This window comes from Sapajus apella, unplaced genomic scaffold (assembly GCF_009761245.1).
Source record: "Sapajus apella isolate SASKATOON/1434 unplaced genomic scaffold, GSC_monkey_1.0 scaffold6, whole genome shotgun sequence".
NCBI lineage: Eukaryota > Metazoa > Chordata > Mammalia > Primates > Cebidae > Sapajus > Sapajus apella.
The window spans coordinates 61,240,331-61,257,345 of NW_022436946.1; the positions used below are offsets into that span (position 1 = coordinate 61,240,331).

The window sequence follows — 17,015 nt, forward strand, 5'->3', positions numbered from 1 at the left end:
AAACAACCCCATCAAAAAGTGAGTGAAGGATATGAACAGGTGCTTTTAAAAGAAGACATTTATGCAGCCAACAAACATAAGAAAAAAAGCTCATCATCATTGGTCATTAGAGAAATGCAAATCAAAACCACATTGAGATACCATCTCATGCCAGTTAGAATGGCGATCATTAAAAAATCAGGAGACAACAGCTTTCCTGTCGTGGCTTGCGTGGTGTCGGCTCGTGGGTCTCTCAGACCCGAAAATTAGGAGCGTTTTCACACCCCAGGGTCCGCTTGTGGTGGCTCTACAGCCGTCACCATGCCACAGAATGAATATATTGAATTACACCATAAATGCTATGGATACCATCTGGATTACCATGAGAAAAGAGAAAGAAGGAAAGTCGAGAGGCTCATGAATGTTCGAAGAAGGCAAAGACAATGATTAGTCTGAAGGCTAAGCTTTACCATAAACAGCACCACGCTAAGAAAATACAAATGAAAAAAAGACTATCAGGATGCTTGAAAAGAGAAATACCAAACAAAAGAATGATGAAAAGACTCCACAGGGAGCAGGACCTGCCTATCTACTGGACAGACAGGGACAATCTCGAGCTAAAGTACTTTCCAATATGATTAAACAGAAACGAAAAGAGACGGCGGGAAAATGGGAAGTCCCTTTGCCTAAAGTCCGTACCCAGGAAGAAACAGAAGTATTAAAAGTTATTCGAACAGGAAAGAGAAAGACGGCATGGAAGAGGATGGTTACTAAAGTCTGCTTTGTTGGAGATGGCTTTACAAGGAAACCACCTAAATATGAAAGATTCTTCAGGCCAATGGGCTTGCGTTTCGAGAAAGCCCATGTGACACATCCTGAACTGAAAGTCACCTTTTGCCTACCACTACTTGGTGTAAAGAATCCCTCATCCCCACTGTATACAACTTTGGCTGTTATTACCAAAGGTACTGTCATTGAGGTAAATGTGAGCAAATTGGGCCTTGTGACACAAGAAGGCAAAGTTATTTGGGGGAAGTTTGCCCAGGTTACAAACAATCCTGAAAATGGATGTATAAATGCAGTTTTACTGGTTTGACAGCAATTTAATATATAATTATTGAGGACTACACATGAATTGGAAAAACTGCCATTACTGTAATGTTACTGAATACTACCAAACAGCCATACATGTCTGCAATCAAGAGATTTATTAAATTGTAAACATTAAAATGGTTCAGTTGTATAAACGGTCTTTATTTTTAAATCTTAGACCCCCATGGTTAATGAAATTGATTGAATAAAAGCAAAAAAATCAACATAAAAAATCAGGAGACAACAGATGCTGGACAGCATGTGGAGAAATAGGAACGCTTTTACACTATTGGTAGGAGTCTAAATTAGTTAAACCATTGTGGAAGACAGTGGTGTGGAGATTCCTCAAGAATCTAGAAATACCATTTGACCCAGCAATCCCATTACTGGGTATATACCCAAAGGATTATAAAACATTCTGTTATAAAGACACATGCACACTTACGTTTACTGTGGCAATGTTTACAATAGCAAAGACTTGGAACCAATCCAAATGCCCATCAAAGGTAGACTAGATAAGGAAAATGTGGCACATATACACCATGGAATGTAGTCATAAAAAAAGGATGAGTTCATGTCCTTTGCAGGGACATGGATGAAGCTGGAAACCGTCATTCTCAGCAAGCTGACACACGAACAGAAAACCAAACACCACATGTTCTCACTCATAAGTGGGTGCTAAACAATGAGAACACAAGGACACAGGGAGGGGAACATCACACACTGGGGCCTGCTGGGGGATGGGGGGTTAGGGGAGGGATAGCAGGGGGTAGGTGGATTGAGGAGGGATAACATTAGTAGAAATACCTAATGTAGATGACGGGGGGGGGGGGGGTGATGGATGCAGCAAACCACCAAGTCACGTGTATACCTATGTAACAAAGCTGCACTTTCTGCACATATAACCCAGAACTTAAAGTACAATAAAAAAAAAAAAATTATGACCTCTTGGCAGGAAAAAAAAAAAAGGAAAAAGAAAAAAATAAGATTATCTTTTCAAATTGGATCTGGTATTTTTATTCACTTGGCCATTCTACTTCCAACCTTAACTTGATAAGCCCAAATTGCAGCTTACAGCCATCCTTTTCTGTGTTTAGGAATCTTGTAGAATCAAATAAGGGTTAACGGAACAGATAAAATGACATTCCTGAATTTGTAAATTTTAGTATCACTCCACTTCTGCGGGCCCTGCCTTAACAGCCAGCCAGTCTATCTTAAATACCGTTTGTAAATTACAGGTATGAAAATCAAGAAAACCTAAAAGTAGGGTTTTTTGAAGTTTACATGTAGAAAATGAACTTCAAAGCATATTCATAGTATAAATAACATTTAAGCAGCTGGGCACAGTGGCTCATACCTGTAATCCCAGCACTTTGGGAGGCCTAGGTGGGCAGATCAGTTGAGGTCAGGAGTTCAAGACAAGCCTGGCCAACATCACAAAACCCCATCTCTACTAAAAACACAAAAATTGGCTGGATGTGGTGGTGCATGTCTAAAATCCCAGCTACTTGGGAGGCTGAAGCAGGAGAATCCCTTGAATCCAGGAGACAGAGATTGTAGTGAGCCAAGATCACACCACTGTAGTCTGGCCTGGGCAACAGAGCAAGACTCCATATCAAAAACAAACAAACAAAAATATTTAAGCTACATAGAAACCAAATTATACAAATGCCTTAGTAAAAGTCACCTGAGCAGAAAAAATATGCCAAATACAAATGACCTCCTAGCTACTAAAGCAAGTTGAACAGCCCTTCCTAGAAGCTTTATTATTCATGAATTGGTATTAGAAGTATATAAGAGAGTAACAAAACCACAGCTCTAAAATATGGCTATCAGGAATTCATGGGAGCTTTAAACACAGCCGCCTATGTGGTCAAGCAAATAAGACAAAGGAGTGATGTGGCCCATTAGGCAGCAGGAACTGGATTAGACAACGGAGGATTGGAAGTGCCTGCCTTGTGAATGGGCAAAGCTACTACTTCTGGCCCTTCATAAAAGAAGAAATCTTAAAAGAAGAATATCTGCTAACAAAGCAGATATTCTGACTTCTTATTTTTGAGGAGTTCAAGACTCACCATGGCAACAGGGTGAAAACTTGTCTCTACAGAAAATTGTTTTAAAAATTAGTCAGGTGTGGTAACACATGCCTGTGGTCTCAGCTATTTAGGAGGCTGAGGTAGGAGGATTGCTTTAGCCCAGGAGTTTGAGGCTGTGGTGAGCTGTGATTGTACCACTGCATTCCAGCCTAGGTGACAGAGCAAGACCCTGTCTCAAAAAAAGAGAGAAAACCACAAATATCATGTGGACCTCTGCTCCAATTGTTCAAAATTAGTAAGGTTTTATTACATATCAATTTAATCTATGTTGACATTTAATAGATAATAAAGCTGAAAATACTGATTAGGTTTTAAGTTTGTAATAATGTTTAACCTTAAATATGGTTTTAGAAATAGGCTTCTATTCCAGTAATAATCTTATAATATATTTATATCTAAACGATATCATAATTTCAATCTTAACGCTGGCAAACTTTTTTCTAACAAAAGATAAATGGACAGTTTTATTTTTCAACTTGAGCAGAATGAAAAATGTGTTACAGAAAACAGTTTGATAAAATGTGGGAGTTCAATAAACAGTCACACAACCAATGTGCCACCTTTACAAAATTAATTTTCATAGATGTAAAAATGCCTTCAAGTACTTGCTATTGTTCATAATTGAGTAGCATCTACTTTTAAAACGTTGTCTCTAATTACTTTTCATCAACCTCTCTAGTTAAGTTCACCTTGACCCCATCAGTGATTTTGCTCTTTCCTCCACGAAGACCAGCCAAGTAAATCTGAGGTCTGGGCACTCCAGTGCTGTCCTCCTTCGTGGACTGGGTGCTAGTGTTCTTTGAAGGGTACACCTGGGAACAATTTTCTCTTCTCAAGTGACTAAGATCGGTTTGTACCGAGTGAGTAACTTTCTGGCGCAAATTAGCCTAAAGAGAAACAAATACAGGAATTGACATTTCTCTAAAGAACAAATACCATAAAATATTATCAGATACCTGTTAATATCTGCCTATTTTTGTCTTCAATCCACAAAGAAATTAATTCTATAACATAGCATTTTAATAAAACACTAGAAAATCTAGAACACAATAGAAAATTAAATATGCCATACCAAGAAGTGGAAAAATATGTAAAACGTTGAAAATTGACCCTAAAAAATACAGATTCAAAATTACAGGGAGCTCTATCAGTTATGTGTTAATATAATCTAATTATTTCATTATTATACTTTGAGATTCATATAACTTAGATTTTTCCACTATAATTGTTTTGTTTCTTTTTGACAAAAAGTTAAGATTTATACGGTATTATCTTTTAAAAATGGACTTTGCCCTAGATTTTTAACATAAAAAGGTCTGATGTTTTCCATTTATATTTTACTGTATTCTACATTTTGCTTACTCCCTTTATGGATTACTAGTAAACATGAGGTTAAACAGATTACTCAGGCTGGAAAGCAAGGAGGAACTTATGAAAAGGAGAATAAGTTGCTGCGGTTATAGTAAAGACCAAGAAAAAACTCAGAAGGCATGTGAACATGTGAGTGAAGAAGGAGACACCTGGAATTAGAGGAAACATTTCAGAGTTTGAGATGCCAGAGGTGACTGAGAACCTACTCCCCACCACCCTGCTTATTGTCCACATTAATATGACTTCACTATTCCATTGTCTTCATTAGCATAATTTTACTATTCCAAGAGACTCTTGCCTAAGCAAATAATTTGATTGCTCATTACAGTACTACCTGAAAGATGTGTCAACTCTTCAGTAGTCAGCATCAACACACAGTTTCAGTCCAAAGAGTCTGCATCCCTTGCTTCAAAAAATCTTGCTATTCCCGCCAATGCTGGACTGCTTTTTCATGACCCTTACCCAATCAGATTGAAAGCTCCATCCTACCCCCAATCCACCTCAGTCATTGGAAGACCTGCCATAGCAAACTTCAAATTCTCAATAAATTCTGACTTTGCAGTTCCTCTTCTGAGACACTGCCAAAGCACTGCTGAGGTGGCGTTTTCCCTTAGGCTGTAAGCAATAAACTCAGCTTTGTCTTATCCAAAGGTTGGGTAGGTGACACTTAGGGAGCTGGCATTCAATACAGTACAGTCCTAGGGAATAATAAGGCCCAAAGTAAGAGTCAGAATCAAGTGGAGATTGAGGAAGAGAGGGTTCAGTCAGTATGAAGTTCAGACCCCTGAATACCCCATTCTCTTAACATTTCCAGTCCATACCTATATTGTAACCTCTATCTCTTGAATCCTATCCAGCCATCACTTCCCTCCTCCTCTTTGCCTATTTGTATCTCAAAAGCAACTTAAAATATCACCTATGTTAATTTAGGAGAATTTTCATTTCACTTCTGTTATATCACTTACAAGGAGGTACTGAAATATTTTTATTGTAACAATATCACTTGCTAGACAGCGCCTGAAGAACAAAGTAGTGGGATATATATGTTACCCAATAAGTCTGATGAACTCAAGTGAGTTTAGTAGATAATAGAAAATAATATTGGGATTGGGCATTTCATGAACTACAGAAGAGTAACTGATAGGAAGGAATACTAATGTAAAAGTGATGTATCTGGAAGATATATGGGGAAACTGATACTTTCTCATCCAGGGAACTGAAAAGCTGCCACCAGAGTGAGTAGCAAAGGAAATAATGTGGTCAGTGGGAAGCCTGTGAGAGACTGAATGCACAAATGCACAAAGGCTAGACCATATATGACAACAGAACTCTTTTACTTGCAACCTCTGCATCAACCAGTCGGGAAAGCCAATCTCAACCTCTAGCTATAGCAATCAACCCAGAATGTTGAGGAGTAGCCAGCTTCTCTATTTTTTTTACCCCTTCTCCTCCAACTCAGGACCAACCAGAGAAACTGAGATATGCTCACCAAATCAATCAAATAAAATGTCCTGCTTCTAGTTAGCCTGCCTCTGGCTTTCTCATGCTAACAGCCTACAATCAGAGAACACCTGAAGGCTTCCCCCTTTTCTGACTATAAAGCTTTCCCACTCCCCTGAGTGCTTTGAGTGTACCAAACACAAGTGACAGTGTCTGACTCCTTTGCTATAGCAAGCTCTAGATCAATAGCCTCTCTTTGTTCTCATTTGGGTAAGCATTATTTCCACACCTGCTTTCAGTTAAATAGATGGATAAAATATACTATAAAGGGGCTACAGACATAAAAGATTTTATTTATTTCATGCTATAAATATTTGTTGTTTAAAATGATAAGATACCATAAAGAGGGTTTGATGGGGGGAATTTCACTGAGTTGGACAGGGATGAGTTTCAAAGACAGGCTTTAAGGGCAGGTTATCTATATTGTAATTGAGCTGACTGAGAATCAGAAGGATGAGAGTGCCCAGGGTCTGGAAATAATATGTTGTTGAGGGGAAAATATCTATGATTTAATAGACAAGCTCCAAAAAACAAACAAAAAAGAATATACCTTCAATGATTAAAGGAAGTTGGGAGTGCTTTAAATACTAGCACCAAGTTTTAAAACTGATAGATAGCTAGATAGATAATTATCATTGTTCTATATATGCTTAAAATTAGAAGACAATCTTATAATGTAAACCTAACGAATTATAAATTATATTTTTGTTAGCAAATAATTGTATAAAACTCATTATTTTACATAAATAATTTACCAACTCTATAAGTAACAACAGATTAAAATTTCCCAACCTGTAAATAATTTTAGAAAATATTGTTACAAACCAGTTTTATAGCTTTTCTTCTTAATTCCCATTCATTCCACTCATATGTTCTCACAATTGTTGGTGGCAATATGTGTGTATCCGTCTGTGTGCTACTTTCACTTTTTGAAATTGGTTTTATATAATGTTTGTCAGCCTCTCTCATCTAAAGAAATGAAGTTTTGTAATTAGTGCTTGTAAAAAGTAAACATTATTTACTGCTAACTAAAATATTTAGCTAAAACTGACAAAACACTTAAAAAACAAGAATTTTTGGACATGGAATATACTTGTAAATATCAATACAGAAAAGCACATAATGAGCTAAATTGTTTTTCTGGGAATTATGGCTTCATGATTTTGTTAATGTTGGGGGAGTGTTTTTTTGAACTCTTATTTTAGATTCAAGGGGGCACAGGTGCAGATTTGTTACAAGGGTATATTGCATGATGCTGCGATTTGTGGTAAGATTGAACCCATCACCCACGTAGTGAGCACAGTATCCAGTCGTTCAGTTTTCAGTCTATGCCCCTCCACTCCTTCCACTGTGGCAGTCTTCAGTGTCTATTTATTGGTCCCATCTTTATGTCCATGCATCCCCAATTTTTAGCTTCCACTTATAAGTGAGAATATGGGGTGTACAGTTTTTTTAAAATATACATAAAGGATGTGTATTTTGAAAACAGAAAACATCCCTCATTCCCAAGTCAAATAGCCCTCCTGGCTTTGCACAACTGGTAACATAAATAAATACCTTGTTGAAAATAGATAGAAATTTAAAATAGCTATCAAATATCATGTAAAAATCACATCTATTTAAACTATCAAAACCTCTTTAAGACATATGTTAAACTCAAACTATGCATACATAGGAGGTTATTACCCAAGGTTTTTGCTTTGTTTTGGTTTTAGTTGAAAACATTGATTTTCTTCTGGGGAACCCAATATTAAGAGTTCAGTAATTCCAGGCCAAACAAGATATGATAGTGCTGGACATGACATTGTTGATGTTGTTGAAGGGAGTGGTAGAGGCTTAAGGAACTCAGGTCACAGTAAAAAGGAGGGAGAAGATATTCTTTCCAAACAACAGATAATCACTGAGTGCCTAACATTTGATATGATACAATTTCTGATGATAAAATTATGATACAGTTAGGTATATTTTAAAAATACTAAAACGATAATTAACAATACTGTACCATACAAATAAACGAAAAGTAAATAATAAGACAGTAAGGACTACATGAAAAAGAGAGAGAGAAAACTCATTTCTGCAGATATCAAAAGTCACTGAAGAACAGCTGGGAATTAAATATCCAGAAAGACAGGAAGAAACAAGACCAGCTGGATGGGAAAAAATTACGCTTTAGTGGAAAACTATGTATTATCTACATAAAATACCTTGCCAGTCATCTGATTCTAGCCTTTCACTGTCCTTGGGCTATCTTACAACTCTGTACATTATAAATGAGTGATAGCAAGACCAAATAATTTCTGTCTATAGACATGCAGTCTATCCTGTGTGTAGAAGTTCAACTGACTTCCCTTTCCCCATGTGAAAAAAATCAGTGTTGCCTCCATTTACACATTCATTTGAATATTCCTGATCTATAAATGTGTCTGTTCTTAGGATTCTCTTTTGAATTTGTTGTAACATCTACCTGGTCCCCTCATTGATTAATAAATAGATTACACTCTTCAATACATGTTCATTTTAATACCTGCATATCTGCATGACAATAATAATTTTACCCATTTTTGAAAACTATCTTTTAACAAATAGAAGACTAGAGCATATAGAACAAGTTTAAGACCAGTATATAACACACAATTTTTCTGACAGAGAGGTCATGGAGGGAATCAGTAGAAATAGAAGGATAAAAAGACATGTATACCTCGAATGCCAGTCCTCCAAATTTGGATTTCATCTTAAGGACAAAAAAATGGAACAGTTTTGAATTCAGAGTAAAATGAATGGCATTTTTTCTAATTTACAAAAAAATTACTCAAATTTTTTGTTGTAAATTTTCCCCTCATAATTTTGTTTCTTTTTGTGAGATGGAGTCTCACTCTGTTGCCAGGTTGGAGTGCACTGTTGTGATCTTGGCTCACTGCAACTTCCGCCTCCTAGGCTCAAGCGATTCTCTGGCCTCTGCCTCCCAAGTAGCTGGGATTACAGATGCAGACCACCACGCCCAGCTAATTTTTGTATTTTTAGTAGAGACAGGGTTTCACCATGTTGGCCTGGAGTGTACTAGTGTTCCCTTTCTCCATATTCTCACCAGCATTTGTTATTGCCTGCCTTTATGATATAAGCCATTTTAACTGGGGTGGGATGATATCTCAATGTAGTTTTAATTTGCATTTTTCTGATGATCAGTGATCCGAGCTCCTTTTCATATCTCTATTTGCCATATGTATATCTTCTTTTGAGAAATGTCTATCTCTTGCCCATTTTTTCAGTTGGATTACTAGATTCTTTCCTAATTGAGTTGTTTGAGGGACTTATGTATTCTGGTTATTAGTCCCTTATCAGATGGATAGTTTACAAATATATTCTGTGGGTTGTCTCTTTGCTGATTGTTTCCTTTGCTGTGCAGAAGCTTTTTAACTTGGTGTGATCACATTTGTCCATTTTTGCTTTGCTTGTCTGTGCTGGTGAGGAATTACTCAAAAAATCTTTGTCCAGTCCAATGTCCTGAAGATTTTCCCCAATGTTTTCTTGTAGTATTAATAGTTCCATAGTTTGAGGTCTCAGATTTAAGTTTTTAATTGACTTTGATTTGATTCTTGTATATGGCAAGAGATAGATCTAGTTTCATTCTTCTGCAAATGGATATTGTTTTCCCAGCAACATTTATTGAAGAGACTGTCCTTTCCCCAATGTATATTCTTAGCACTTTTGTTTAAAATGAGTTCACAGTAGATGTTTGGATTTATTTCTGGGTTATCTATTCTGTTCCATTGGTCTATGTGTCTTGCTTTTATGCCAGTACCGTGCTATTTTGTTTTCTATAGCTCTGTAGTATAATTTGAAGTTAGGTAATGTGATTCCTCCAGTTTTGTTCTTTTTGCTTAAGATGGTTTTGGCTATTCAGGGTCTTTTGTGGTTCCATATAAGTTGTAAGGTCATTTTTTCTATTTCTTACAGAATGTCATTGGTATTTTGATAGGGATTTCACTGAATCTGTAGATGCTTGAATAGTATGAGCATTTTAACAATACTGATTTTTCCAGTCCATTAATATGGAATCTTTCCGTTTTTTGTGTCTTCTTCAATTTCTTTTATGAATGTTTTATAGTTTTCTTCATAGAGATCTTTCTACCCAAAATTAGTAGATGAAAAGAAATAATATAGATCAGAGCAGAAATAAATGATATTGAGACCAGGCACAGTGGCTCACTTCTGTAATCCTAGCACTTTGGGAGGCTGAGGCAGGGGGATTGCCTGAGCTCAGGAGTTCAAAACCAGCCTGGGCAACATGGTGAAACCCCCGTCTCTGAAATACTAAAAATACAAAATAATTAGCCAGCCATGGTGGCATGCCCCTGTAGTCCCAGCCACTTGGGAGGCTGAGAAAGGAGAACTGCTTGAACCTGGGAGGCAGAGGTTACAGTAAGCCGAGATCACACCACTGCTCTCCAGCCTCTGTGACAGAGCAAGACTGTCTCAAAAAAAGAAAAAAAAATGATATTGAAATGAAAAAAATATAAAAGATCAATAAAATGAAAAAATAGTTTTTAAAAAGATAACCAAAATAGACAAACTGTTAGTCACTAGTTACACTTTAGCCAGGATAAGAAAACCTGAGAGAAGACCCATAGAAAATCAAGAAGACATTACAACTGATACCATAAAAATTCAAAGAACCATTAGAGGCTGCTATGAGCAACTACATGCCAATAAATTGGAAAACCCAGAAGAAACGAATTCATAGACACATCAAACCTACCAAGATTGAATCATGAAAACAATTCCCCTCTGGCTAGGGCTGGTCTAAATGCTCCCTCCATGGGCACTGGCTGAATTCTGCCCTGCACTGCTTTATGCTGTGACAGGGCAGCACTGAATTTCAATACAAAGTCCCAACAATCACTTTGCTCTCCCTCCACCAAATTCACAGATTCTCTGCCTATGCCACATGACCACTACTGGGGCATGGGGAAGGCGTACTATGGGCAATTAAAGACTGTATTTCCTACCCTCTTCAGTACCTCTTTCCTTGATATGATATTTTAAAAGGGTATTGAGATTGCTCTCCTGATTTTTAGTTCTTTTATGGAGGTGCTTTCTTGTGTAGATATTTGATTTGATGTTTCTATGGGGCGATGATCACTGGAGGGTTCTGTTCTGCCATCTTGCTCTGCCTCTCAACCTCATGGTAATTTGAAGAGTGAAACATACCATTTTTTTTTTTTTTGGCCGTAGGTAGCTTTGAGACTTTTTGTGATAAGTGGCTATCTCATAGCTCCAAAATTACACACACACACACACACACACACACACACACACACACACACAATTTTTATTCAAAGGAAATATATATACACATTTACAAAGAAATGGTACATTTAAAAGTCACATGATACTACCCAAAGAGATCTACAAATTCAACATAATCCTTATCATACTACCAATTACATTCTTCAAGAAATAAAAAACAATCCTAAAATTCATGTGTAACCACAAAAGTCCAAGACCAGCCAAGCAATCCTGAGCAAAGACAACAAAGCTGGAGGCATCACACTATCTGACTTCAAAATATGCTACAAAACTAGAGTAACCAAAAGAGCATGGCATTGGCAAAAAAACATATAGTGACCAATAGAATAGAATACAGAACCCAGAAATTAATCCACACATTTACAGCCAACTGATTTTCAACAAAGGTGATAAAAGCATACATTAGGGAAAGGACAGTCTCCTCAATAAATGGTGCTGGGAAAACTGGATATCCATATACAGAAGAATGAAACTAGACCCCTATCTCTCACTATATGCAAAAATCAACTTGAAATGCATTAAAGATTTAAATATAAAAACCCAAATTATGAAACTACTGGAAGAAAACATAGGAGAGGTGCTTCAGGGCATTGGTCTGGGCAAAGATCTTTTGGATAAGACCTAAAAAGCCCAGGCAACAAATGCAAAATTAGAAAAACTGGATTATATCAAACTAGAAAGCTTCTGCACAGCGAAAGAAACAATCAACAGAGAAAAGAGACAACCTACAGAATGGGAGAAAATATTTGCAAACTCACCATTAAGGAATTAATATCCAGAACTTACAAGGAACTCAGCTCAGCAAAAACAAAACAAAAAACAACAAATAATCTAATTTTAAAATGGGCAGATGATCTAAGGAGATATTTCTTAGAATAAAATATACAAATGGCCAACAGGTATATAAGAATATACTCGATGTCACTAATTATCAGGGAAATGCACAATCAGCTATCATCTCAGCCCAGTTAAAATGCCTATTATAGGCCAGGCATGGTGGCTCATGCCTGTAATCCCAGCACTTTGGGAGGCTGAGGCGAGTAGATCATGAGGTCAAGAGATCAAGACCATCCTGGCCAAGATAGTAAAACCATGTCTCTACTAAAAATACAAAAATTAGTTGGGCGTGGTTGTGCACACCTGTAGTCCCAGCTACTTGGAAGGCTGAGACAGGAGAATCACTTGAACCTGGGAGGCGGAAGTTGCAGAGAGCTGAGATTGCAACACTGCACTCTAGCCTTGTGACAGAGGGAGACTCTGTCTCAAAAAAAAAAAAAAAAAAAAAAAAAGAAAAGAAAAAGTCTGTTATAAAAAAGACAAAAAACAACAAATACTGGTGCGAATGTGGAGAAAGGAACTCTTACACACTGGGAATGCAAGTTTGATGGGAATGCAAGTCATTAGGGAAAAGAGTATGAAGGTTCCTCAAAAAGACTAAAAGTAAGAATACCATATGATCCAGTAATCCCACTGCTGGGCATATATCCAAAGGAAAGGAAATTAGTGTGTCAAAGAGATATCTGCACTCCTATGTTTATCACAGTACTACTCCAATAGTCAAGATATGGAAACAACCAAAGTGTGCACCAACAGGAGAATAAAGAAAATGTGGTATATATATATACCATAGAATATTATTCAAGCATAAAAAGAATGAAATCCTCTCATTTGCAGGAACATGGATTGAACTGGAGGACATTATATTAAATGAAATAAGGCACAGAAAGACAAATACCACCTGTTTCCCTCATGTAAGAGCTAAAAACGTTGATCCCATAGATTATGCCCATATAAGTAGGGAGTAGAATAGTGGTTACCAGAGGCTGGGAAGGGAAGTGGATGGGGAGAGGTTAGCTAATGGGTACAAAATTACAGTTAGATAGGAGGAATAAGTTCTAGTGCACCAGGGCACAGTAGGGCAACTATAGTTAACAATAATTTATTTTGTATTTCAAAATAGCTAAAGGAGTGGATTCTGAATGTTCCCAACACAAAGAAGTAGTAAACATTTGAGGTGATGGATATGCCAGTTACCCTGATTTGATCATTATACCTTGTATACATGTATCAAAATATCACATGTGCTCCACAAATATGTACAATAATTATGTAACAATAAAAACATTTTTAAATTAAGAAAAGGGCCCATGAAAACTCAAGTTAAAAAGAGATTCTAAAGCCAGGCACAGTGGCATGTGTCTATAGTCCCAGCTAATTGGGAGGCCAAGCAGGCGGATTGCTTGAAGCCAGGAGTTTGAGGCTGCAGTGGGCTAGGCTATGATCACAAAAAAACCAAACACTGCATGTTCTCACTGTAAGTGGGAGCTGAACAATGAGAACCCATGGATACAGGGAGGGGAACATCACACACCAAGGTATGTCAGGGGGTGAGGGACTAGGGGAGGGATAGCATTCAGAGAAATACCTAGTGTAGATGATAGGTTGATGGGTGCAGCAAACCAACATGACACGTGTATACCTATGTAACAAACCTGCACGTTCTGTACATGTAAGTATAATTTAAAAAAAAAAAAAAGAAAATCTAGAAGAAATGGATAAATTCCTGGACATAAACACCCTCCCAAGACTGAACCAGGAAGAAGCTGGATCCCTGAATAGACTAATAACAAGTTCTGAAATTGAAGCAGTCATAAATAGCCTACTAACCAAAAAAAAAAAGCCCAGGACCACACAGATTTGCAGCTGAATTCTACCAGAGGTATAAAGAGAAACTGGTACCATTTCTTCTGATATTCTTCCAAACAACTGAAAAGAAGGGACTCCTCCCTAACTTATTTTTTGAGGCCAGTATCATCCTGATACCAAAACCTGGCAGAGATTAAAAAAACAAACAAACAAACAAACAAAAAAACAGTATAGGCCAATATCCCTAATTAACATTGATGCAAAAATTCTCAATAAAATATTGGCAAACTGGATACAGCAGCTCATCATCAAAAAGCTTATCCACCATGATCAAGTCGGCTTCATCCCCAGGATTCAAGGCAGGTTCAACATATGCAAATCAATAAACATAATTCATCACATAAACAGAACAAAAGAAAAAAACCACATAATTATCTCAATAGATGCAGAAAAGGTCTTCCGTAAAATGTAACATCTTTTCATGTTAAATTTCTCAATAAACTAGGTACTGATGGAACATACCTCAAAATAACAAGAGGTATGTTCCATAAATGGATAACTCAAAATCCATTTATGACAAACCTACAGCCAATATACTGAATGGGCAAAGCTGGAAGCATTCTCTTTGAAAACCAGCACAAGACAAGGATGCCCTCTCTCACCACTCCTATTCAACATAGTATTGGAAGTTCTGGCCAGGGCAGTCAGGCAAGAGAAAGAAATAAAGGATATTCAAACAGGAAGAGGGGAAGTAAAACTGTCTGTTTCCAGACGACATGATCCTAGATCTAGAAACCCCAGTGTCTCAGCCCAAAAGCTTCTTAAGGTGATAAGCAACTTCAGCAAAGTCTCAGGATACAAAATCAATGTGCAAAAATCACAAGCCTTCCTAAACACCAATAACAGACAAACAGAGAGCCAAATCATGAGTGAACTGCCATTCACAATTGCTACAAAGAGAATAAAATACCTAGGAATACAACTAACAAGGGATGTGAAGGACCTCTCCAAGGAGAACTACAAAGCACTTCTTTGTAAATAGGAGAGGACACAAACAGATGGAAAAACATTCGCTCATGGTTAGGAAGAATCTATATCATGAAAATGGCCATACTGCCCAAAATAATTTATAGATTCAATGCTATCCCCATCAAGCTACCATTGACTTTCCTCACAGAATTGGAAAAAAACACCTTAAACTTCATATGGAACCAAAAAGGAACTCACATAGCCAAGACAATCCTAAGCAAAAAAAAAAAAACAAAGCTCAAGGCATCATGCTACCTGACTTCAAACTATACTACATGGCTACAGTAATCAAAACGGCATGGTACCATTACCAAAACAGACATATAGACCAATGGAACAGAACAGAGGCCTCAGAAAGAATGCCATACATCTACAAAGATGTGATCTTTGACAAACCTGACAAAAACAAGCAATGGGGAAGAGATTCCCTATTTAATATATGGTGTTGGAAAAACTGGCTAGCCATATGCAGAAAGCTGAAACTGGATCCTTTCCTTACACCTTATTCAAAAATTGCCTCCAGACGGATTAAAGATTTAAACATAAGACCCAACACCATAGAAACCCTAGAAGAAAACGTAGGCAATACTGTTCAGGACATAGGCATGGGCAAGAATTTCATGACTAAAACACTAAAAGCAATGGCAACAAAAGCGAAAATAGACAAATGGGATCTAATTAAACTTAAGAGCTTCTGCACAGCAAAAGAAACTATCATTAGAGTGAACCAGCAACCAACAGAAAGGAAAAATATTTTTGCAATCTACCCACCTGACAAAGGGCTAATATCCAGAATCTACAAACAACTTAAACAATTTTACAAGAAAAAACAACCCCATCAAAAAGTGGGTGAAGGATATGAACAGACACTTCTCAAAAGAAGACATTTATGGAGCCAACAACCATAAGGAAAAAAAACTCATCATCACTGGTCATTAGAGAAATGCAAATCAAAACCACATTGAGATACCATCTCACGCCAATTAAAATGGCAATCATTAAAAAAATCAGGAGACAACAGATGCTAGAGAGGATGTGGAGAAATAGGGATGCTTTTACAGTGTTGGTGGGAGTGTAAATTATTGCAACCATTGTGGAAGATAGTGTGGCAACTCCTCAAGGATCTAGAAATAGAAATACTATTTGACCCAGCAATCCCATTACTGGGTATATACCCAAAGGATTATACATCATTTTATTATAATGACACATGCACATGTATGTTTGTTGTGGCACCATTCACCATAGCAAATACTTGGAACCAACCCAAATGTTCATCAATGATAGACTAAGATAAAGAAAATGTGGCACATATACACCATGGAATACTATGCAGCTATAAAAAAGGATGAGTTCATATCCTTTGCAGAGACATGGAGAAAGCTGGAAACTATCATTCTAGCAAACTGACACAGGAGCAGAAAACCAAACACCGCGTGGTCTCACTCATAAGTGGGTGTTGAACAATGAGAACACATGGACACAGGGAGGGGAACATCACATACCAGGGCCTGTCAAGGGGTAGGGGGCTAGGGGAGGGATAACAGGGGGTGGGGATATAGCAGAGGTATAGCATTAGGAAAAATACCTAGTGTAGATGATGTGGTGATAGATGCAGCAAACCACTATGGCATGTGTATACCTATGTAACAAACCTGCACATTTTGTACATGTATCCCAGAACTTAAAGTATAATTTAAAAAAAAAGAATTTAGAAAATCAAAAATATTCTTTTGGGGGATAAGAAGACAAAAGTGCCAACTTTCACTACCACTATTTAATATTATACTAAGGTTGCTTGTCAATGTAGTAAGATAAGACAAAAGTGAAGAATATAATGACATCTACAGTCTTACACAGTACGGACTGCAACTTCAGCTAGTGCTCACTATACTCTAATGGTGAAACAAGAGACTACAACAGACTGAATTGTATCTACCTCTATTTCCAGTCTCAAGTTCAACTTTTACTTCTTGAGAAAGAGAGAGAGAGGAA

At 37.2% G+C, this 17,015-nt stretch overlaps 1 protein-coding gene and 1 pseudogene across 4 annotated transcripts in view; one reads left to right on the top strand and one right to left on the bottom strand.

The window, feature by feature from the left end:
* Positions 1 to 209: 209 nt before the first annotated feature.
* Positions 210 to 1,226, top strand: LOC116549613 (annotated as a pseudogene). Its single transcript, XR_004267965.1, has one exon. The product of XR_004267965.1 is annotated as a ribosome biogenesis protein NSA2 homolog pseudogene (transcript).
* A 2,386-nt stretch (positions 1,227 to 3,612) lies between these two features.
* CFAP206 (cilia and flagella associated protein 206) overlaps positions 3,613 to 17,015 on the bottom strand; it is a 50,403-nt gene continuing 37,000 nt past the window's right edge. For 2 of the 3 annotated variants that reach the window (XM_032275301.1, XM_032275302.1), the window contains exons 12-13: positions 6,864 to 7,007; positions 3,613 to 4,054 (exon numbers count right to left, since the gene is read on the bottom strand). In XM_032275301.1, the coding sequence (XP_032131192.1) occupies positions 3,824 to 4,054; positions 6,864 to 7,007 (375 nt within the window). In that variant the 3' untranslated portion in view covers positions 3,613 to 3,823. The remainder of the gene's footprint in view (positions 4,055 to 6,863; positions 7,008 to 17,015) is intronic. The other variant, XM_032275303.1, reaches the window with a different exon arrangement.